The 25,523-nt window shown below is 43.8% G+C and overlaps 1 protein-coding gene across 2 annotated transcripts in view; it reads right to left on the bottom strand.

Annotated features, from left to right (window-relative positions):
* Positions 1-25,523, bottom strand: part of prex2 (phosphatidylinositol-3,4,5-trisphosphate-dependent Rac exchange factor 2) — a 97,304-nt gene that overhangs the window by 4,952 nt on the left and 66,829 nt on the right. For both annotated transcript variants that reach the window (XM_071923983.2, XM_071923987.2), the window contains exons 30-39: positions 24,473-24,601; positions 23,369-23,410; positions 21,981-22,078; positions 21,655-21,801; positions 18,304-18,406; positions 18,047-18,190; positions 17,796-17,910; positions 6,773-6,839; positions 5,956-6,146; positions 2,171-2,273 (exon numbers count right to left, since the gene is read on the bottom strand). In XM_071923983.2, coding sequence (XP_071780084.2) covers positions 2,171-2,273; positions 5,956-6,146; positions 6,773-6,839; positions 17,796-17,910; positions 18,047-18,190; positions 18,304-18,406; positions 21,655-21,801; positions 21,981-22,078; positions 23,369-23,410; positions 24,473-24,601 — 1,139 coding nt within the window. The remainder of the gene's footprint in view (positions 1-2,170; positions 2,274-5,955; positions 6,147-6,772; positions 6,840-17,795; positions 17,911-18,046; positions 18,191-18,303; positions 18,407-21,654; positions 21,802-21,980; positions 22,079-23,368; positions 23,411-24,472; positions 24,602-25,523) is intronic.

Here is a 25,523-nt window from a genome sequence, read left to right as displayed (position 1 = left end):
TCTCCCAGACCCCACTAGTTGAGCACAGATGCAATTTTTCAAAGACAGCCCCCCCAGGTTTACTAATGCTACACGTATTTGTCATGAAAGGCTTTTTAATCATTTTTGGGGGAAAGAAAGAAGCTTTTGCTGCTGTCCAAAAGCAACAGTCGTTCTCAATTCTCCTGTCTTCAGTATAATTTCTCTCTCCATTTTCTCCAATTTCTCTGTTCTTTCTCTCCCTCTCTCTGATTGCAACATTACCAGATATGCATCCACTTCTGCCAGAAACGAATATGCACGTACAAGTATATTTCCCAGCATGTATAAAAGCAGCAATCACTTCAAAACTTGCCCCTGCCATATGCTGATACAGGATAAATAAAGTCTAAAAGGATGATATTGTAAGTTATCTCCTCAAGACAGTTCTCAAAGTATAGGGTGCTCACTGCTCACTTCTTATACAGTCCAAATATTGGACATTGCCAGGCAGAAGTTTAAAAATCAAGCTAGGATTGGACCAATTTTTCCCAAATCACTGCAATGCTGATGCATCCCAAGCTGAGTGGTGGTGTCTAGGCATGATGGATGGGTCCTATTGGGCTCGATGCTGTGCTGGGTAACCTTTCGTGAGTGAGCAGATGAATATTCAGCTAGGAAGTAGAGGCATAGCCAGTCCCTGAGTGATATTCATATTCATCAAATTCATCAGCTGATGTCTGAGACCAAGGACACACACACACACACACACACACACATGCAGCAGACTCCCCTCTGCTCTCTATTTGGTCTGAAGTTACCTCCTCTCAGTGGTGCCTAGGTCAATGATGACACAAGAAAATGGCAAGTCAAATGTCTAATGAGAGACTTGGGAAAAGGTTGAGCAAAAAGGAGACGGAATCACACACAATTAAAAAGTTAAAGGTGTTCTGACAGGCGGCAAACAAGATAGACTGCCCCATCCATAAATTACCTAGTCTCAATTTAAGAAACACGGTACAATAAATGCCACATTGTACTGCGATTATTCTACAAAGACAAATTACAGGGCTTACACTGGGCTCTGCAAAACTCACTGAAACAGCCAAACACCATACCTGCACCTTTTTATATTCTATTCAACAATATCTCATACCCACACCCTGCACATGGTCGTATTCTTTCTAGCCACATAGTACTGAAGGTCAAACAATGCACAGAGTTGCATTCTTCTGGCTGGCAGCCCACTTCCTCTAAGAGTGTAGAGATTAAACGTTCCAGGCCTCTCGACTAACCTCTCCTCTGACTGCAAGCAGCACTCGCAGAACTTCTAATGAGAGTTAGAGATGCAGGCCAAGTTCTGGTCACGGCTGAAGCCTTTTGTGGGGCGAAAATGCGTACGCTATGAGAAAGTAATGGGAATTGCTTCTCTCAGCCCCAGGTAGACATGCAAATACAATACAAATAAGCTCCAGTCCTTCAACTCTCTTTCTCCCTTTTTCTCTCTGATTCATATTCTGGCAGAAGTGGATGCCTATCTGGTAATGTTGCAATCAGAGAGAGAGAGAATGAACAGAGAAAGTGGAGAGAGAAATTATACTGAAGACAGGAGAAATAAGAACGATTGTTGCTTTTGGACGGCAGAAAACGCTTCCTTCTTTTCCCCCAAAATGATTAAAAAGCCTTTCATAACAAATTCGCTTAGCGTTAGTAAACCCGGGGGCAGCCTTTGAAAAATTGCATCTTTGCTCAGCTAGTGGAGTCTGGAGGAAACCAAACAGTCCGAGGAAGTTGGTCGAAAAAAATCAAAGCATTTATTGGCCTAACTGTCTCTCCATTGGCAATGTTAAATCCAAGGGTAATAGATTTGGCAGTCTAGTTTGCCAGACTCAATGAAGCACACAGTCGATCTCATCATTTTTGGAAGCAGAAATTGCAGCATGGATTGAAACATAGATCCTGTCTCCCTCCAAGTGAAACAATGCTAGTAAAATCTCACTGCTGGGACTGTACCAACAAAAGCAAATAATTTGTAATCCAGCAACGGGATCAGACCGTAGCAGCAATAGAAGGAGGCTGAGCAGAATATAAACAGAGGGAGGGGATATGTGGAGTGGAGTAAGATGCAAATGTGTCCCCCTAACCTTTAGCAGTCACACTGTGTATGTGTGTGCACCTACACATGTGCATGCATGTGTATGCTCCCACATACCTGTTTCCTCATGACGTCGGTGGCCTGCATGATGCAGCGGGGGGGCAGGCCGTGGTTTCGAGCCAGCAGGATAGCCTGCTCCAGTGTCACACTCAGAGTACAGCTGTTGGTCAGAGAGGAGAACGTACGGTCAAGCTTAAACACACACCCTCAGTCAGAGTGGATGTTGGATTCTCTGAAGACCAGAATATCGTTCCTGAAAATGCAGTTTTGTGAGTAAAGAATGTTGCACCAAGAGATTTGGGAGATTTGTTTTCTTATCCCGCAAATACTGTACTATCAAAGCACACAGTCTGTAATTGACTCACAAGAGAATCATCTATAGTGACGATACAAGCCTGCGCTGACTCAACACTGAGAGATTCACAGCCCTCGAGGTGCTCTGATGGCAACAAAGCAGTCTTTGCTACAGACGGAGACATTCATTTGAGACTGAAAGCAAGATTTGAGACTGAGTACTTTGGCTGTGAAGGCAGAAGATACAAAAGCATGCCAAACTAGCACTCTGGGCTACATCCAGATACGGCAGATCTCCAGCAGAACTCAGTAAGACTATCAAATCTCCATGTCGGTCTTTCGCTCCTCTTGACACCTTGTCATTATCATCATATTTCTCCTGCTTCACCTTTGCTCATCTCCTCGCTAATGAATCAATTCAGTCGCCATTGATATGTCACTCACAGTGAGCAAACGCCCAGCATCAGGCGAATGATAAAACCCCCTGATTTTTTGCTTTAGATTAAATAGGAGGAGAGGAATAAACCTTGAGGTGGACTTTCAGCACTTGCGGAGACAACCCAGTTTTCTCATCATCAGGATTGATACTTCTCATCGCAGCCAGGGGGGAAAAAGGTCCAAGGACGAGTCAGTGTGTATTCTGTAGCAGAAGCTATATACTCTCACTGCTGTAGGGGTGTGATGTGTGTAAAATGAGTGTTGACGTGTGTCTGTGATTCATTAGTCACAGCAAACTTCCTTCCCACACACACACACACGCATACACACCGAGTCTCTCCCTCCCTCTCTCTTTCTCACACACGCAGGCGGCAGCGTGTGGATAAATCCTTAGAGAGCCAGTGACAGGTGTCAAGGGTACTGGGTGACCTTTCTATGATAACAAGCTGTACAAGCATATTGATCCAGGGCCCTTTCACTGCAAATTGAACTGTCCAAAGTTCCAACACTGCCAGATTGAGTTTCATTGAGTAACATTGCCATGGCGCTGGTAAGAAAGCTGAGCTGTTTGATTAATATCTCTGTCTCTTACTCTTGACTGAAAACAAAGCTTCAAAAAAAACTCAACAGATGTGCGGTAAGGGACATATTGCTGCCATAAACCATCACTGTGGATCAATCAGATCAGGATTTAAATGTCCCCTTGAGTTCCAGTTGCACAACTTTATGACCGCATAACATCATGTGATAAAAGTAATGAACCCGAAGATCATCTGCTGTATGTGCTGAGAGATATTCCAGTGAAGATTTGCAGAAGATGTCCTTTCACAGGCCACCGCAGGATTTTTTTAACCACCCATTTGAGCTTCTCACACCGATAAAGGAGGAAAAAAAAAACCCACGGAGGATCCTTAAATATCGCCTCAGCTGGAGCGGGATGAAGGAACTACTCAGAATCCATGTGTATGAGGCCCCTTGGTCTCCCTGTTCATTAGGGCTGGTGTGATAGGATGAGGTGATTTATACCCATCTGTTTTATGTGGTTCCAGCCCATATCCCATTTACAGCCTCCGTTCCCCCAGAGCTGAGTCCATACTGATAAATGAGAGGGAAAGACGGGGAGAGAGAGAGAGAGAGAGAGAGAGAGAGAGAGAGAGAGGAGAGAGAGATAGAGAGGATACAGGATGCAGCGAGGGGATCAACAAGAGGAGGGAGGAAGCAGCAGAAAATGAGAAAAAAGTACAGGGCAGAGAGGACATAGAAGGAAAGTATACAGACTAAACATTTAAATTGGATATTAGGAAGTACTGCATGCACAGTGCATCGTTCTTTTAAGAGCTTCATTTTAAGACCCGGTTTACATTTCCATAAACTCCGCACTTGACTCCAAGTAGAGGTCAGATGAAGGAAAAGTCACATCGCTGAATAAAAAGGCCCCAGAAAAGTGAGGCAGAGATGTGTGAAATCTGAACATGTAGCCCAAATGTACGACTGCTGTCTGATATGTCTGTGAATGACGAAAAGCAAAGCATCTCAAACTCTGTGTGAAAGCTAGTGCCTTTGAACGTGCATGAGGCTTTGTGCTTTTGTTCCATTCTCCCTTCCTGCTATCTTTTTGTCTTGCTGGCAGAGTGTGAACTCTCTCTTTTGCCTCTCTAATGGATTTTGTAGGGGTGATGGACGAAAAATGTAGAGAAGAGAGGAGCACAGCATATTGCAAACTGCTGATGCCCCCAAATATCACGCTTTCACTGTTATTAAAACTCATCCATCAAGCCAACTAATCCAATCAATAGTGCATGAGAAGGCTGCCACACTGATAATGCAATTTCCACATTACTAATCTACTGGCTTGGCTTCATAGGTTTTTCATTTATACCGAGAGATTTATTCGCTGTTCTCGCCATTTACATGAACAATACACAGAAGATTTTTTTTGTGTATTATGTTTGAAATTATACAGAGGAAGCACTGAAATAGGTTTACTCACGCATAATCTGTTCTATCAATAGTAAGGCAGTTATACACAACACCTTGACTGTCATATAGACTAGTTTTTTTATGGATAGTAACATCAAGCATGAAGGCAGTTTAGAGTGGTAGTGAACCCAACGCACCTTTCTTTCTGTAGCTTTGAAAGGTAAAATAGTATTTAGGGAGAAAGCCAGTTCACAAATAGTCCTGAATATGGCAGGCCTTGTCACCTGCTGTGTCACGGTACACTTAGCCTGTCTGGGTAACTTGTGGCTAGTGTGTGTAATTGCACACACACACACACACACACACACACACACAGGCTGTGGGTTAATAAAGGAGCAGCAGTCATTGCACAGACGGGAACTTTCTATTAGAGCTCAGGCAACCAGGCGGCTCCATCCACGGCACTTTATCAAACCATCAGTCACATCCAGCATACACATGAGGGTGTGCGCGCGTGCGAGAGTGTGAGTATGTGCGTGTGACTGTGACAAAAAGATATGGAAACAGTCATAGGCTAAAGAAAGAGGGTATCAGAGAGAGGGGTGGGTGGAGAGAAAGAACAAAGTGAGAGTTGAAAGATGAAAGCTGGAACTGGGAATCAGGGGTGACAAACGATCAGGATATTTCTGTCCTCATGCATTGATGAATGGTGCCCTCAGCAGCAGGTGAATTAGGGAGCCGTATATAGAATTCAATGAGAATGGAAGTAATTGACCTGTCTCCTTCCTGTGTAAAGTGCTATGCGTACTTAAAAGTCCCTAATCTGGTCTGAGAAACAATGGGCCCCATTAACGAGAACGTCCTAATGATAATTAATGCACAGAACGGTGTATTAATAGAAAATCCCCACAGTGAGTAGTGCAGGGTTATGGAAATGTCATGAAATGGAGAGGTAGAAAGAGGATGAAAGAAGGAGCACAGAACGAGGGAGAAATGGTGGTAATGATGGTAAAGGTGAGAAGGATGTCAACGAGCGAGATGAAAGAGAGCGGAAAACTGCAAGAGAGCTGTCACAGACGAAGATCCAGAAAGAAAACGAGGAGTGGGGAAAGTAGAAAGGTATGATTTAACTGGAAGCGGTGCACACAGGATTGCAAGACGTATACACGCACACACACACATACACTCACCGATGAACGCCGCTGTTGCACATGACGATGTGTGTGGCTCCGAGGCGTGAACAGAGCTCAGAGGCCACAGTTAGCAGCCCCACTCCAGAGGCGCCGCAGGCTGTGTACTGACAGGCGGCAGTACGCCGACAACTGATAAAACTCTCCATCAGACGGTAGAGCTCCTCCAGAGCGTTGAGGGGACGCATCAACTGGATAGACACAGAGGGAGAGGGGCTGGGTCAGGATCAAACAGGAATGATATGAACGACTGCCAGCTTGTTCATTTACAAAGGAGTACAAAGAGAGAAGGGCATAGCAAACTGGGGAGGGAGAGCGTGTCTGCAGACGAGGATGTACTTGCAGTCCTCGATCAGGCAGACCCAGGATGTGGGAGTAATGCTGCGTTCACGGATTTACCATAAATACGAGCTGCCCACTGGTAAAAAAAATGTCACCTCAGCCTCTTAGTGGTAATTACAAGTAAGATATGTGGAAATTTTGTGGACTTCCCACTTGGTGTCACAAATTCCAGAGGTGTCTCAACACAACGAATCCACCAATGTTTGCAGTCAAAGATAATAGAAATTAAAATTATCAGTTATATTCACACAAATACAATCAACTCTACTTGTGAAGAAGCGAGCTATATCTGCTGCAGGTCTCTATGGTTGATTTTAAAGTAACAACAATTGACCTCACGATCGCCATCTTCCAGTGTTCCAGTGAGTTAAACATGTGGACTCTTCCAAGTTGTAGCAACGAGACGTAATCCCATTCTTCCACTTTTTCCGATATGACATGAACGCAGCATAAGGTTGTGTGAGGGTGTTCTTACCTTGTCTATGAGGGCAGCTTTGGGTGCAGAGCTGGGTGGCATGTTGGACTGGTCCAGGTAGAACGCCCTGGGAAAAAACAAAAAACAAAAAATCCTGTTCAGATATGGAGCAACCCATAACAGGATATTTGTAATGTAATTGGAGGGCAAAACTGTTTTTACTGTCCAGATGTGAAGCATTAATGTACCGGAGTGGATACTTATTAAACAATAGTACGAAAGTCGTTATTCACTGACTGAACAACACACTGTGGTGTTCTCCTCCCTGCGCCATGAGGTCATCAGGAGCAAGGCACTGGCTGCCTTTCTGGGAAAAGTAGGCCACCCGTTCATTATGGAGCTCCACCATCTGACTATCAATCATGAGAGTAACTCGGGCACAGCTCAGCAGAAACACAGACTAAGCATCTCTTGTCCTGGGCTTCACTCCAAATGCCATTGCCTCATTCATTCATGGAGTACATCTGATTTGGTGTAATGTCTCATTCCTCCATCGGAGGCAGCACTGGACTGGTATCTTCGAGGAGATAGAGAGGCTGCGTGCCGCAATGAGCCCAATGGAGGTTGAGTGCTGTTGGTGCAAGCTCAGCAGTCTGTGACTCTATCAAATCTCCGTAATCCAGCACTGTACTATAAATAGTATACTATCCTACATTAAACCCCTTGTAATAAAATCACACGCTCCATTGTCTCATGCCAGAAGCAATAATATAATAATAATAATATACAACACACAGCCATCCATATAGTATACGCTTTTGAAATCATAAATGTAATGTTTACGGCAAAATTTGGTTATAAGAGATGCAGGAACAAGAGACTTTGCGGGAGGAAGATTGTTTACAAGAATCTGTGAAGCAGAGTTCACTCATCTGCATTCAGTCTGCCAGCAAGTGATTAAAATCAGGCCAGGGAGGCATTCATTATGACGGTGGTATTTCTGCCTGACATAATATTAATGAAATTAATTAATCAGAGCAGCATTAAAACATCCATGATTCAAGATTTTATAGTGATATAAATCAGGACTCAGCGGAATTGAAATGAAGTAGGTGATCAAGAACACAGACACACACACACACACAATAATGACATGCTCTACCGCAGCCATACTGTAGTGAACACACCCACACCCACTGGAAGAAATATGCGTTCACATACATACAAGGCCCTAATGCCTCCATAATGCACTCAGATCCCATTTAGACTAATGGGGCTAAGGGGCTAATATGTGGGCAGAGCTTTCACATCTGCAACACAGCATGCTGCCTACACACTAACAGGATGTTTGTCATTTTAGTCCTGATTAACAGTAGAGCAGCTTATTAATATCCACATGCATGACACTAACACACAACACACATCTATTCTAATAAGACACAGATGAGTAGCGCAGCCATTTTATACCTTCCCTTGTTGACAGTTTCCAAGTGTTTTCCAATTATTTCATTCCTATCCAGCGAATTATCCTTTAACCTTGTGGCGTGCACTACTAAATGAATATGAGCAGAGTTTACTACGGGTTCAGACGGAGCTAACAGCCCATGTAATTGGTTCAAGACGGCTTTATCATTCACAAGATGCTCAAGATAGTCTGGGAATTACACAGCGCTTCAGAAACGCCAACCTCTTCAATTCCTCTTATAAACAGCTGGCAAACATATAAAGTGGCATGAGGGCCATAATGTCGTTTGCTAAATAATATATAAGGGGTGGATGGATGAAGGGTATGTGGGGTCTGCACAGTGTTTAAAGCACTAAATATTTGATTTCCTCATTAAGATTTGTGCTGTTAGCACCTGGCATCAATATTGTGTCTGTATGCGTGTGTATATGTGTGTGCGTGTGTGTGCGTGTGTGTGCGTGTGTGTGTGGGTGTGTGTGTATAAAAGCCTAGGTACTGTGGAAAAACAAACTACTGCAGTCCATGAAAGTTGCATCTAACTCCTTCCAAACAAAACATCATTCTCTTTACAGGACAAACAAAGAGAGGGCTGAGATTCATTCAAGCGATAAAACGTCTACACTATGAAAACAAAAAAGAAAACAATTCCATTCAAACTCAAAACCTTGCCCTGAAATAGTTCTTACTGAAGCTGTTACTGCAGGTATGGCCTGTTATCTGTTATACTCCAACTGTGTGCTGCGAGCCCACTCACCCTTGTCCTTCTTATCGGTCTGCTGCTCAGACCTTTATCTTGAAGGTCTATACTAGAATCTGTCTGAGAGAAGAGTCACCTTCTGTATAACTGGCCAACTCCACTCCATCTGAACAATGCTCGCATTTATGTTTATCTGTTTTGGCAAAAAAAAAAAAAGAAAACCTGACCTCACCTTGCCCTTGTACACACATTTAGCAGAGACAAGGCCATTTTACCCACTGATTATCTCACAGACTTACTCCAAGAGGCTGGGCGTTCTAAAAATACAGCCAACCACAGCCTGAGGGACAGAGCCGGCTCTCCTGGAGGTCTCTAATGACAAAATAATAAGAGTCAGACTACAAGTGATGTGTGGTTTACAGTAGGCCTGTATTACATCCTCTGGGCTTATGATGTTTTGTCAGAGGTTTGGAAACTAGGCACTTCAGAAATTATTATGGGTGAAAAATGACATTTTAAGCCCACACACAGTGTGCAAACATCACTGTGTGGCTAACAACATATTACATACATATTAGGTGTAGGCCTAAATCCACAGGGCGCCTATACTGTTTCCTTTCCCATCAACAGTGGCTCTCAGGTTTACCCACGCCCCTTTGCTCAACTCTCACATGGAGCCTGAACTCCAGCTGCCCCATTTTAAAGGCAATCAAGAGCAGCGAAGGCCAGATTGGAGAAAAGGACATAGCGGGCCCCCAGCAGCATGGTCACAAGCTTGTAATCATTCCCTCTGAGCCACAGGCACCCTCCAACAACATTTAAGACAGTAACAGCTTCTCCACTTTATTTTTATGGGTTCCATGGGAGATTTCCTCCAATCAAAATCCCAACCCACTAACCCTCTGACTGCAACTGTGTAACAGAAGAATGTTTTAGTAACCATGTGCGATCAGCTCTGTGGCTTTATTTCATCTGGGAAGAACATTTCCCCTATTTGTATTTGTGGCTATAAAGCTCTGGAAAACCAAGGGTGAAGTTAGTGGGGCAGCAAGCGCGGGCTTTCAGCCCCCTCTGCAAAAACTAATGCCCCCACCCCCCATTACCCTCCACCCCCACACCCCCCACCCCAGTCCCAACAGGTTTTTACACAAGGCTTTAATGGAGGATTTGGCTGCAGGCCAGGGATGCCCTGCTCTGCTTCAACCGGCCTTATTTTAATGGGCCTATGAGGATACTTAATTCCCTTTGTTTCTGCTTTCTTCATAACAATAGGACACTTCAGGCCTTTTCCCAGCACAGGAGCATTAGCAGTGGCTACAGTGTCAATGAAGGGGGATCCAGAACACAGATGTTTTCAAAGTAGAAGCGTGGGAACAGTAGCATGACATCCTCTGCTAGAAAAAGTACATGGACAAGAGAAAAGACGAAATGATCCCTGAAACATCTTGAGTGATGACTAAAAACATTCTAAATGTAATTGTTTAGCATATTCAGTGGATTTGACTTCACACCCGCCAAACCATTGAGGACACAGTTAAAGTGTCCAGGATTTATGCCATTCCACGTGTGTGTGACCCCGCAGAGGTGCATGCTGGTCCAGGTAAATCACTGACGCTGCCGTGATGAACGACACTCACGGTTATTAAATCCCCCACAAACCCCTGCAGTGTGTGGCTGAACTGCCCATGGGCTAATGAGGCCTTGCCGGAGGTCTCACATGCCATATAGTGATATTTCTGCATTGACGCTGGTGTGATGCAGTGTGTAGTGTGCTGCAGGTCATTTCTGTATCCCACGCCTCCTTATTTACACTTCCAAAGATTTATGACCAGCGATGTGACAGCCACAGTTTAATATAGAAATGCATGCCAGCAGGAAAAACCTCAAAACCCACCTGAGATAAAATTACTTAGGATGTTCACACTTGATAAATATATAGTAGGTATAACTAGGTAATAATGACAATGTTTCCTTTTGTTCAATAATAAAAGTTAAAAAAATATGACTATTATGACAATGATCAAAGTCATCAAATTATAATAAATATGGACCATTCTTCTGAAGCAGAGGCACTGAACTCCCTGAATATAGTCAACGGAAAAGTATTACACACACATTATATGCTGCTTTGATTTAATTTCACCCTTTCATTATAGAGGTCAAGAAGGCCATTGTCAAAGCCATTAGTGTCAATCAAGACGAAGAAACAAATGTCCGGTCCTTGACACCAAATGTAAATCAGCCTTAATGGGATTTTAGTGTCAGATCCTGTTTAACACGTACTGTAGCTCTCCTAAATCACTGTCATAGAGGAAACACAAGCAGTTACACATTACAATGAGCAAGAATAGCCACTGGTTTAGCAGCACTACATGTAAGAAGGTGCCTTGACGTGAAAAATATACATGGCTCCTCTTGGACAGATGAATGCATGCATTTCATTGGTGTAGGATGATACTGTTTTCCCCTCTGTCTGGCAGAATCACACATAGTTCAGGCTGCTGCAAAGATGAGTCAAGGTCTTTTTTACAGTATCAAGCATCACTAAGTATAAGTGCAGAGCCGTGATCATTCTGGCCGTTCCACAATATAATGAATGAGGAATGATAAATGGAACCTGGTTAGTGATCCTCAGCCTCACTAGGCTTTATAAACGCAGGTTCACTGCACTCCAGCTGGACCAGAACAAAGCCCCACCACCTTCCCCCCTGCTCTTAGTGAACTGGGACTCCCTTCGCCAAGGCAAAGACTGTAGCATTTTCATCACTTTCTGAACTGTGGGAATACATTAAGAGACTGCAATGCTCAGTTCTGTTTATGAAATGCACATGGGCATCTTGTCAGTGCCTCGCTGCTGCAGCTAAAAGAATATCCATAATCAGCATAGAAATGAGACTCATGACTTGATCCAAGGAGAAGCAGGGTGGCTGAGCCATGTTTCTCATTCAGTGAGAACGACTCCTCAGAAAGCTTAGAGTTACTTCTTAGGTTGCAGATGGAGCCATCATAGAAATCCCACTTTTAACCAGCTAGCTGCACTGCTGCTTGACTGCTGCTCCACTCTGAGGAGTAATTGCTTGAGAGAAGCTTGCAGCATAATGCAGGTCAGAAGCAAGATGAGGGAACTTGCTGCAGTGGCTATCACTGTATTAATCATTACTACATTAGCTCTGCTACTGTGAACAAGATGCCATCAATTGCATGTAGCAGCTATTCCTTTTGAGCCCAACTACAGATTTGTGGTGATATTTTGATGTTTAACACAGTGGTAGAATGCATGTTTGTGTGCTGAATGACCTTCAGGGATGCCATGCCATCTGTCATCTTGTTCTTTCAGCAGATACTGTGGTGATATCCTTGGGGAGCAGACAGCACAGATTACCCAGAGCTAGCTGTTAGGGAGGCTTGAACTGGATATCTGTTTGTCAGTGTGTGTGTGTGTGTGTGTGTGTGTGTATGTGTGTACCCATTCAAGTGTGTGTGCGTACATGCATGCAGGCATATGGGTGCAAGTGTCCGTGCGCATGTTCATGTTCATATGAGACTAACCAAGTGCAACCTGAGTTAGCAATTACCGCCCCGCTCATTCAGCTAGCAGCATTAATCATGCCGTGCACGTGGCACTTCCCACGGACAGAATTAAACACTAAACACTAGGTCACGCCTGAACAGGAGTGAGGGGATCGATCTCTGCTCCAGCCATAGGGGAGCAGAGATAAAGGAAGGAGTGAGGGAGCTCGCTGCTGTGTTGCAACTGACACTGTGACCTGCAATAACCGTAGGGCATTTTCTCACTGTCTAATCAAGACAAACTGTACTGCAGTTTTGTGATTAACAACTCCCTATAGTTACAGTACAATGTGCAATGAGCAGATATTACCTTGGGAAGTGCAATTCAGCTGCAGATTAGCTGTGTTGTCTGGTAATGATCCATGACTGTTTAAATGGAGGAGTAGGAAATACAAGAGTCTATGGCAATAATATATATAATTTAGTGGACACTATTATCCTGAATCCCAGTGTATTAGATACCTTTCCGACAGATGGTATATAATTTTAACATCCACATACATCATGCGATGATGTCAAAGGGAGATGTACTTTGAGATGTGAGAATCTGCCTTGTGTTTCAGTGCCAAATGTTCCTCCACTGTTGCCATATCCATTTCCATTAGGGAGAGAAGCCTAATGCCTGCAGTATAGTTCTCTGCCTGTCCCTGTGCCAGAAATCATTGATTTAAATGTGTCTGGTTACACTGACAGGTTAATGTTATGGCTGCAGGAGACAACATTTGCACATGATACACACAGAGGACAATATGCAATGCAAACAACATGCACTATTTGTCATGTACACAATGCATTCTCTCTGTCTTTGTTTTGCACTCTATACCATGCATATCAAATCAATACAATAGCAAGAGTGAGCTTGTGAAAGGAAAACCCAATTCCTTTCTGAAACTTCCTGTCAATAAGAGCAAAATGAGATGGAACCAGAAACCTGCAGTAATCTCCCCCTTTGCATAATACATTTGCACACTCTCCTCCCTCTGTTTCTCTTCTCCACTCCTCCCTCCCCTCCTCACCCCATCTACATCCCTCCCTTGAAATCCCTTCCATCCTTCCGACTCACTCCACCTCCTCTGACGATCTGTCTTCCTCTTACCTTTCCCTCTTTCCCATTTTCCCTTGCTGCTCTATCCTAAAGGCAAAGCTGTTTTCTGGGCAATTTCTGTTCTTTCCTCATAAACAACAGGGACTTACAACAGGGAGCTTTGCCTAAAGAGTGGGGTTAATAGATGAAGGATTCTATGCTTCTGGACATTTCCCTCATGCGACAAAAAAGTTAGGGGCAATTACCCCTCCCCATTAAACTCAACATCGCATTCCCATTTCTGCATGTAGTAACTTGCATGAGATTCAAACCAAAAACACGACTAAGTCTATGGAAACTGCCTCTTTGCTATATGTCAGGGTTTCAAAACTCTTCTACATCACTGCACATGTCAGCTGAGATGGTTCGTAAAAGAGTGAAAACATGGGTGGCTCTGTATACCACTGACTCCTATGGGAGCAGGCATGTGCTTGTGATTTGGCCTGTGAGTTTATGTTTTGCAGAAGACTTGAGTGACTTCATCAGGCGCTACGGCTTTACTCCGACCATACTGTATCTTGGTGTGGGCAATGCAAGCGCACGGCAGAGACAGTGGGCTGCTGGGAAATCTCAAAGCAACCCTTGCGATGGTATCATTTACGTGGCTGTTATTACTGCTCTGAAATAGGATAAATCCCACGATGCATGCTGGCAAAGGCTTCAATGGAGGAGCGCAAAAAAAGACAGAGAAAGCAAGAGGCAAAGAAGAAAGCAAGAGACAAAGACACACAACATGCTTTCGTCATGCTTTTGAATTCACGATAATGCACATATACACATGCACAAATACACTTATGCATTCACACGCACGCACGCACAAATGTTTACAGAAATATACGTTATCTAGGCCAGCGGTCCTCAAAGTGGGGGTCCATGAGGGAGATCCAGGGGGTCCCGAGAATAGCGAGGAACTTTAATTCCTCTGTAATTGAATTCACTACAAATTATCCCAATTAGAGAATGTGTAAGAGTGTATATACGAATCACAGGTTTCACTCTCACCACTATTATCTCCCCACATACACTGTTGACAGTTAGAAAATTAACTCCGAACCCCTCAACAACAAAAATCATTCCATATGGGAGTCTTTGGGACAAAATCCTGTCAAAGGGGGGGCTGTGGCCTAATGTGGCTCTATTTGGGGATCCGTGACATGAAAACGTTTGAGAGCCCCTAATCTAGGCGCTGCAGTTCATGCAGTTCAGTATTGCGTGTGCTGGGCTGTTTCTGTCTGTCAGTCAGCCTCTGGCACCAGACCATACTGTGGGTTAGACCCAGCGCTGCCGTGGCCGGGCTCCAAGGATAACGAGGTGCCTGAGGTTGGAAGGCTGCACTGGAGAGAGGAGTGACATCACAGCCTGGTCTGTGGTCAGCAGAAAGACACATGGCAGGCAGCTAGAGAAAACTACTGGTAATATTGCATAGAGAGACATTGTATTCGCCGCCTGTTGCAAGCCAGCTGGGAGTATTTACATTACTGCAATTGATACAAGGTGGGAGCAAAGAAATGTATTCCTGGTGCAACGAACCTACTAAAATTTTGTGAGTGCTCGCTGTATTACACCATGTGCAGGCCTACATGAGTGAGTCATTGGCACTGAATGCTGAATGTTCTGTATATATGGAGTGGATAGTTTACCGTCTATCATGTGCCTTGCAATGTCCCTTTGCACTTATGTGATGCCCTGTTGTCCTTGAGCTACAGGTGTTCTGTAAGTTGTCACTATGTCTCGGCACAAACACCACCAAATTACCACTAAATTCCTGTACATGTACTCTACTTGGCAAAAAAGGTAAATCTGATTCCTGAAACCAGTCTTACAGTACATTAAAGGATTCAACCCATCGGACTATAAACACAGTGAGTGGGAGAACTGATAACTTGCTTGAGAGGACAGAGAGATGATTGGATTCCGGCTGAAATAATCTGCAGTTCTGGGCTATGACAGGTTGTGCTGGAGAGGAGATTGAGTTACTGTACGGCTACCTGAGAGAGCGCGGGGTCTCGTTTCTCACTAGTTGGGTCTCTGAAGCAAACCGCCTATCCATATCCCCTACCCAGCCCCCTAATCCTCTCCCCATCACCAGCTTCACTCGCCTGGGCTGTCAGCACACATCTGCTCCCTGTTACTGCTGGAGCCTCTGCTGTCAATTCAATTAGGCCTTTTCTGTGCAGGTCAAACTGTATAAAGACGTACAGTACACGTGCATACATGTCTGTGTGCACACATGCAGACACACACACACTGACATTGTGTGTTTGCTAGATTTTGAATAGCACAGCTGAATCCCACACACAGTACAGTAGGTATGGTCCATACCATGAAACTATACATACAAACATATCTCAAATGTTTGTACATACAAGACGTAAAGAGGTGCTGCAGGTAGTTATGCGCTAGCAAACACACACACACACACACACACACACAGATCTAGATACGCAGACACAAAGACATGCATCCAAACACACACTCGTACACATAATATGTCCCTCCCTGTGGTATCTTAATTAGAGCGGTGACATTTCCGAGACTGATCATGAAGCCCCTTATCCCCACTGGAGTCTGCAAACAAGGAGTCAATAAAATAAAGGTGACGCCAGAAAAATGCCAATATTCCCATTCACTATTAAAAGGCTACGGTGTCCCAGAACATCTAGTGGAGGATATTATTACACGAAGAGATAGCAGGACAGTCTGAAAGGCCCGACTTACACAGAGGACTGAGAGATGATCCAGCACTATTGGGTTTCTGTTGCCCAGCAGAACCACAACAGCGTTTTGGGAAATATGAGGCAATGGCTCACAGAGATGGATGCTGGGCGTTCTCCTCACTCATCAGGCTAAACACTGGGACCAAATTAAAAACTCTCCGCGGACAAGCATTCCCAGTACATGAATGTTATTGCGGAGGATATGCAGTGATGTGGCACATGACTGCCCTACTTGTAAATCATGCACCCCCCAAGCAGATTCTCCCTAAATAACGTGATGAAGTTTGGCTGTGGGCTCTGTTCTGCGTCTAATTATCTACACAATCAGCAGCAGATGTTTAGCTCAAGCCTGACGTGTCGACCAGCCGCCCTCCCAGGTATTCAATAAAGGAACACACTCTGGCAAGGCTTCAAAAACGCTTTCGCGGAGCATGACTGATTCTTTCTATTAACTCAGATGGTATCAGCCTATATCGTCATCATCTTAATACTACAGTATCTGCATTTCATTGGCAACTTAAGGACTGGCACAACTCAAATATTCACATACAGACAGAAGGAAAGCTTGGATCTATGATAACAGGCTGCCTGTTTAACAGACTTCAAGAAGATCTGGAGAGTGTGTGTGTGTGTGTGTGTGTGTGTGTGTGTCCACTCAGAACATTCTCTTGTATTCACAGCTTTGTTACAGATAGGCGGAACTGTGCTACACAGATATGAGATATTTTATAAAAGCTATATCTCATTTCTTTTTTTTTTTACACAGTATCACAAAATTCTCAACATGAATTCTTGATGGGTCTTGTGCCTTCGGGGGCATTCACATCCCGTAATAAACGGGCAGTTTAAATGTGCTTTCCTGTCTCTGAAATCACAAGTCAGCATCTAATATGAAACACTATAGATAGTCAGGCAGCATGTCGTATAGGTATGACACCCTCATTCTGTCAATTGAGAGGAGAGAAGGAAATGTGGGGATTAAATAAAGGCAAGCACTTATTTTCAAGTCCCAGAAGCGTCTGTTTTTCATGCGGGCTCTTCAGAAAATTTCCACCTCATTAAGTTAACCATGCCTGGCCAATCACAGAGGGTCTCAGGTGTGCAGCAAACCAATGGGGTGTGAGGTAATTGAGTGCAACAGCTCTACAGAAGCACTACATCAGGCCCGGTGACATGCTGGGCGCTCTCATCCAATCACTGCTGCCCCGCTGTGTGTGTCCTCAACCAATCATAAAACATTCCTGCTGTGTTCTTTCAGCCAATCACCTTGAGGCCCTGCTGGGTGTTCAGAGCCAAGGCCGAGAGAATGTATGTTTCTCCTGATGCATATTGGGTCGTATCTGTTTCTCCTTCACCACAGGACAAGTACACTGCACAGAAAACTGTTATCAAGTCTTTGTAGCAGAGTTGTAAAGTCAAATCTTAATATGAGGGGGGCGGTTTGAGCCTGTCAATAAGAACAGCAGCACAGGGTAAGTTCTGAAAGAAACGTGTGTGTGTGTGTGTGTGTGTGGGTGTGTGTGTGTGTGTGTATGCATAGTATAACATACCTCAGTCTCTTGTAGTACTGTTTGACCTTATCCAATGAGGCTGCATTGATCTGGGCCTGGTATTCCTCCACAGACACATTGTCTCTGTAGTAGTATCCCTCCATACTCTCCAATGCTAGAGAGAGAGAGAGAGAAAGAAAGAAAGAAAGAAAGAAAGAAAGAGAGAGAGAGAGAGAGAGAGAGAGAGACTGTATGAGTGTCTGCCAGTGTTTTTGATCAAACTTGAAGTTCCTAAACCTTCCTCACCGTACCTTGTGTGAAGAGCACAGGGTAGATCTTGAAGCCTCCTCCGTTCTTCAGCCTCTGAGGCAGCTGGGAGAAGTAGAAACTCTCCAGGTAGAAGCAAACCTTCAGCGCCTGGCGGGTGCCCTCCACCTGGTACGAGATGGGCATGTCTGCCAGAGGAGAGGAGAGGAGAGGGGAGGAGAAATGTTCAAGTAACAATCGATGAGGATGTAATGATGCTTTTCATTACTTGCAAAAACATTCAGCACTGTAGCGTACATACTTGCCACCAGTGGCTCCCCTTCAAACTGCCGGAAGTAGAAAGTGACCTTCTCCAGGTCAATTAAGGCCACCTGAGTGTCCTCCAACATGGCCTGCTCATCAGTCTGTCGAGAGGCATAAAACAGACATAAGTGTGTATGTGTGTGTGTGTGTGTGTGTGTGTGTGTGTGTGTGTGTGTGTGTGTGTGTACGTGCGCCTGCGGGAGAGAAAGAGAGCAGAGAGCAAAGGAGAGTGTGTCGCAAAGAAAACCTTTCCCATTTTGCCTGCGGTGCGGCAAGATGCGCGCATGCCTGTCTGAGGAGTGTGCTTGTGTTTATACACGTGACAAAGTGTGTGTGTATGCTCACGTCTGTGTATAGTACGGATGCCTGTGAAAGTCTGTTAGCATGTAGGCAACTGTTTGCGCCTGTTTTCATGTTTGCTTTTGCCTGCGTGTGTTTGTTTATGTCCGTGCGTATGTGTGTCTGTGTGTGTGTGTGTGTGTGTGTGTGTGTATACAGGCATGTGTGTGCCTGTTTCCTTTTCAAACATCCGCCCCAACATCCTCGCACACAAACAAGCACATCTGCTTGTGGCCACAGCGAAGGGGGGCTGGATGTTTCGTTTGTGCCTCTCTGCACTCCTCTGTCACTCTCCCCCTCTCTCTCCCTCTCTCTCTCTCTCTCTCTCCTTCTATCCGTCCACCACATGCAGAGGGATAAACAGTATAGCGGTGGAGGAGGATTAGGGCTTTTTCTAAAGACACATTAGAGATGGCCTGACATGTGACAGAAGGGTGCTCACTCTGCCCCGCTGCCAAGTAACACCTCAGGCTGCTGTATGTGGGCAGGTTTATCGCAGAGGGCTTCACACACACACACACACACACACACACACACAGACAACAACACAAACATACAGGGAAACGCACCCACAGCTTGTCTCATGCTGCCTTTCATGTGGTGCCCTAAAAAGGAGCTTGCTGAGATTTCAGTGAAATCACCCGCAGGTACTGAGACCCTGCTTTGTTCCACAGGGGCACTTGAAAGGGAAATGTCTCAAGAAAGAAAGGGAAAGAGAGAGAGAGAGAGAGAGAGAGTGAGAGAGAGAGAGAGTGAGAGAGAGAGAGAGAGAGAGAGAGAGAGAGGTAGGAGAAGAGAAAAGCATTAATGATTAGTGGGGACCTGATGTAAGCCTGCACACCCCTCTAACCTACATAGACAGTCATCCAAAATACACTATTAAAGCACTTCCCTGTGTCTCTAATTCCCACTGAAAGGAAACAGAAATAGAAAGTAAATCTAAATGCCTCATCTCGCTTTTCTCTTAAAAATTGCATTTCCGCCATATGCTTGAACATACAAAATATTATGGTAAAGGGGAATGACTCAGAAAATAATTACTTTACAGAAGCTATTAACAGAGCCCTCCAGCATGCAAAGCCCCAGTTTCTCTCACTGGGGAAAATTACCTTTAAAATGAAAAGGTATTTCTCAAAAAGGAAGGGCAAGAGAATAAGAGCAATTCATCCTGGTCAATTCAAACCTGATGATCTGTGATTCATATTAAAATGGACAAATTTAGAGTATTTTAAAACCAATAAGTATCTCTGAAACAAAGCTCAACGGCTGCTCACTATGAACTCCCCTCTGCACTACTGTATTCTCTTCCACTGGATTGACTTAAACACATGTAGCAGAATAGACCAGCCTGAGCCCTAATAAGACTAAATAACTGTTTTAGCAAGGGAAGACGTGAACAGTTTCATTCCAAAATCTGCACTGTTTGAAAAAGCTGACACAGCTCTCACAAAATGATTACTGACATGAAAGTAATTTACACTGTGGGGTTTTATTAAAGTCATGAGTCAATTTAAGAACTACTTAGAACATTTTTGAATAGTTGACTAAAAAAGTTTAGGGTTTTGAGCCTGGAAATGTCAACTAATGATTTTCAGGTGGCAAATATTTTCCAAAATGGATAGAATGTCTTTTGGAATGAAAGCATTTATGTCCCTATCGCTGAATTATAGATATTTCTCATATTTGAATCCATATATAGAGGTTCAGGGTCTGAGCGACAGCAAACCACAACAGCTTTAGTAAGGCTAAGTAACAGCTTTGGTCTCTCTTCTCCTGCCTATAGTAGCAGCCCAGTCATATTTGTCATATTTAAATAAATGCCTGATACAGAAGGGCCTGCAGTACTTTTCACATTAACATACAACAAGATCTGCTGTAGAATGTAATGATCATGAGTATTTTTTGATAAGGATAACTTATCCAGGACTTAGGTGGACTGACATCCGCAGGTCTGAGTTGATCCTGTTCAGACTTGGACTATTTAATGTGCACACGGAGGACTGTGGTCGTGCTTTCCCTTAAGTCAGTTCTGGTTTAGAACAATGGTGCACAAAGAATGAATTGCAGCGTCAGCGTGTCGGTGTCTGGGCCAATATATTCTTTGGGGAGTCTACTCATCAACATTAAAAACTGCGGCAGGTAGAGGGAGAGAGAGCCTTGGGATAGCACAATGATTTCTCGGTGTCATCTCCTCTGATGATCCGTTAAAAACCCGGGCACATAAAATGGTCGAGCAGATCTTATTTTCTACCGTCAAACTACTCACCGTTCCATTTATTCAGAGAGCAGAAAGCAGTGTTGCAGAGTTTAATTCACTTCCTTCGAGTTTTTGGGACTAAATAATTCATATCCCATTTGATGTCTGTGGCGTTTATTAGTATTCCTGTTTTATATTATGAAACCGATGGGAGTGCTAGATATATTGCAGGGTGCATAAGAAAAAGAAGTGTACAAATCGACTTAAGACAAAGCCAGAATCTATGTATAATAATGGGAATCTGTGCATGACAATGTGAAGGTGGACACGCCTTGATTTACATATTCATCACCTCAAGTGGGAATCTTGGCCTTGTATCCCCGAGCACAACTCCAGGGCTGGAATCGACGCAGTGGGGCGTAAAAAAACGACATAAGCACCACTGCAAGGCATTTAAGTCGAGGTCTGAGTTGGGCTGATAATGAGCAGGATATGGGCCTTATTGTCTAAGTAGAGTTGAATAATATACCATAGAGATACAACAGGCAGGGTTTGAATACTTCTCTTGGACTCCGTATGCTAATCTGGAGTCTAAAAATGTATTTGTTTGTGTAGTTCCTGTACACACACATACAGATGTGTTGATACTAACACATCTTTAGCCCATTTTGTGTAAATCTACAACAAATCCAATGCACATGTGTGTTTAGGGGACAACAAATCTTGTCTTTAGAGTGTGGAAATCTGTTGAGGGAGATTAACTAAGAGAGGTGAGGCCTGGTCTGGTCTGGTCTGGTCTGGTCTGGTACTCACCAGGTTCGGGGAGAGGAGGGACTGGAAGTGGAGCAGCAGCCCAGCGCTGGCGATCTGCTCCAGCCAACGTCGGCTGGCTTCCTGGGCCTCCTGAGGGTCCTGGGGGTCCGGGCCCTCCTGCTCAGGCTCCCTGCCCACATTGTGGAACTGAGAGCGGACGCAAAAAAAAAGTTGATAATCTATTCTAATATTATGTGCTGGTCCATGAATGATGAAAATGTGCTGCTTCGTTGCTGCTAACCCCAGAGTTTCCATCTGTAAATGATAGTCATTTTTCACAATCATTATAACTTAAGTCTAAGGAAGATATAATATATATAATTTACCTGGTTGAGGACAGCCAGGAGGTGCTGTGAGAAGGCGCACACCGCTGCTACCAGAGACTGACAGAACACCATATCCCGACGCAGCTGGATCTCTGAATCTGAGGCGGGGAGACAAGGAAGACGTGAGACCGAGACGAAAGCCACGATAAGAAATAAGTAAAGCAGGAACGTGGAAGGGAAGTGAGAGGACTAGTCAGGAAGAGGTGAAGGAAATATAAAATTAAAATGAGCGGAGATGAAACACTGAGGCGTAAAATGGTAAGGCAAAAGGTTAAAAGAAAAGGAGTGATAGAAATAGGTGGCGTGAGTTTGTTATGGCAGTTAAAGCTGACTTTTTGGGTCAGCCACTGTCCTGTGGCAATTTTTAAGCTTTCAGTAAGGTATAAAAAGCCTTGGGTGGATTTTTTTTTTTTTTTTTTAAACCTGCTGGGTATTAAATATTGTATCAGAAATAAATGAGAGCAAATGACAGGTGCGCCCGAGCGGAAAATAATTGGCTGCCATAATTTTCCTGAGAAATAGCCCTCCTGAAAAAGTAAGTTCAGCAATCCACAGATTTTGAAATGAGTTCACGAACCCCTCAGAAATTAATAATGTCCCATAATGAATGACCGCTAACTCTTTGACACTATTAGCCACTGCCTCCGCAACCTTGAGAAATATCAAGACTTTCTGTTTTTTTCTTTTACACTGTGTTGTTCTTAAGAGGTTCTAATGGGCTCATGATGTCTGATTTCATCAGCATAATGTCTCTAGTGGAGTTTGCATCTGACTTTGGTAGTGCCATTACTGCCAGTGCAAGGAATAATACGGACTGTGTCTCATTTTAATTCATACCATTCATTAGCACTGGCCTGGGACGGCTTCTGGTGGATGTTAACAGGCTAAAGCTGCTGACATGCATCATAAAATCTACCTGATAATATGTGTATTAGAAGCTGATGTCAGTGTCCATATTAATTACAGTGTGGCTTTTCTAGGGGGGTGGGGGGTTGTTGGACTCCAATTACAGTGTTAACCTTTGTACTTTGAAATATGTTAATATTTCTGAGTGCCTGTAACTACTGTATAGATATTATGTCCTATAATTATTGCTCCACTCTCTCTTACTCTCTCTATGATTCTAAAACGTTCGCTCCTTTTGATTGTTTCTTTCTGTTTTTCTCATATTGTTTGTACTTTCCCTTTGATTTTTGATTTGCTTCTCTCTCACTGTCATTTGAAGTGAGTTGTTGTTTTTCAGCCCACGGCTTTTTAGCCTTTTGGGTCATCTTCCCAAGACGCTATGCCTTCTAAATGCATTGTTTTTATTCTTTTGGTCCAAAATAAATGCACAAAACAACAGTATTTCAGTGAGCAAATGACTGCAAGAGGAGAGAAAGACTAACCTGTATACTGAAGTAAGACCAAGAGCAGTCGTGTCTTCACCTCTGAAAAGAAAAACAACAAATAAAAACCAGTGGGACAGTGAACATCCCTATATGGACTCCCAAAAAGTCTCTCTCCTCTACTGCTACAGTGTGACCTATACTATAAACTCAACCCCTTAACGCCGTAAATACAAAGATGCTGTATAACCCCTCTGCTCCAGACAGCTCCGTCCCAGCTCGCCGGCTGTTTATCTTCACATGTGAGGAAAAACGCAGCATCATAAAAACCAGCCACGGAGAAAGATAATAACATAAATCTGTGTTTGTTTATAGTCATATCAGAGCCGCCGGTGGTATCCGCAGAACAGTAAAAAGCTTGGCAGGGCATAGGCTGGATGAAAAAGCCATCATGGTGAGCGGTAGAAAAAGCGGTGTATACAAGCCAAGCTGCACATTAATATTAACTCTGCTTATTTGTACTCCCTCACTCGTGACCGCCAGCTCACCTTTCCCAGGAGTGTCATGTGACTCGCCGAGGGTTTGGGCTGATTGTACATCTGCATGTTTGTCTGTGGTGGCGTGCGTGCGGTGTGCGTGTATATATATATATGTCTGTATGTGTGTGTGTCTGTGTGTTTGTGTATTCAGTCTGTGTGCCAACAAACACAGAACCACACTCCCGTTGGGGATAAATGAGGCTGAAGTCCCCGCCTAGATAAATAATGGAGAATCAAGAGAATCTCACAGTGTGCAGGTCCTCAACTCTACAAGTCACTAGTTTTCAGCTTCAACTCTACTGACTTTCCAATTTATGTATCCCAGGATGCTTTTATGTTTTAAAGTTTAAGGAGAACGGTGCATTTAATCGTCTGGGACGGCCTGTACATACAGAATTGTAACAGGGGTTATGTGTCTAATAAATAGGATGTGGTGCACTGGAGAATTGGTCAATATAATATTTATTACCTCCCAAGCCTCATGCATGGTAAATACTGTATGTGACTGTATGTGTGAGAGTGAGCTTGTGTGCATGTGCCTTAGGCCCTGAACATATCAGAAAGCGGTAATGTGTGTATGTGTGTGTGTGTGTGTGTGTGTGGAATAATTCAGGTGCTTACTAACCTTCAACATATTTGGCAATGGTGTGTGTGAGGGCCTGAACGCTGCTGGGGAGGTTCCAGGGGTCCTGCTTGACGTGGAGGCGCAACTTTTTAGTGCAATTCACCTTGGGCTCCATCTCCTGCTGAAACTCTGACAGTCACACACACACACACACACACACACACACACACACACACACACACACATACATACACACACATACACACACACACATACAAACAAATTGTTAGTGTGGAGCTGATAGAAAGATATGGCTGTATGAATTGTAAGGCGCAGTATTGCATAGACAGAAAGCAGATTATCAAACTGCCCTTGTCCACCTCCTGCATTATTACTGAGTCAGAATAGAGAGAGTTTTCTACTGGTAGGAAGATCTCATTATTTCACTCCTCCCCTGATGCCTCTTTCTCCATTATCTTCATCTCCATAGCACTCTATCTCTCTCTAGCTATCTTTCTCCCTCAGTCTTTCCCCCTCAATTCAATTCTATCTAATTCTTAGAGCTTTATTGCCATTGTAAGATTTTCCTTACTTTGCCAAAGCAGTTATACAACAAGAACAAGAATAATAAATATAAAGACAACAAAACACAGATAATTAAGGGAATGCTTTAAATATAACCGTTTAAGACACAGTAGTATATCCCCAACCCTATATTGATTATTCAGTCAAAAAAGGTAAACCAGTAACTGAACAATCAAAAAAAAGAGCATGGATACAATATTTAACGAACATGCTGGGACATATTATGAACTTAACATATCACTCTCCTTTTCTCTCTCTCTCTCTCTCTCAAACCATCTCTCTCCATCTTTCGCTCTCTCTCCCCGTTTCCCTTCCCCTTTCTCTCCATCTCTCTTGCTCTCCATCTGTCTCTCTTCCCATCTCTCTCACTCCCTCTTTCTCCCTCAGCCCTGGCCTCTCCATCTCTCTCTCTCTCTCTCTCTCTCTCTCTCTCTCTCTCTCTCTCTCTCTCTCTCTCTCCCTAAATGAAGGGATATATATTGTAGGTCAGTCAGACCCGGAACTAAGCAAAGCCCTGCTGTTAATG

This window comes from Centroberyx gerrardi, chromosome 22, assembly GCF_048128805.1.
Source record: "Centroberyx gerrardi isolate f3 chromosome 22, fCenGer3.hap1.cur.20231027, whole genome shotgun sequence".
Lineage (NCBI taxonomy): Eukaryota > Metazoa > Chordata > Actinopteri > Beryciformes > Berycidae > Centroberyx > Centroberyx gerrardi.
This window is presented reverse-complemented; position numbering and strand designations above follow the sequence as displayed.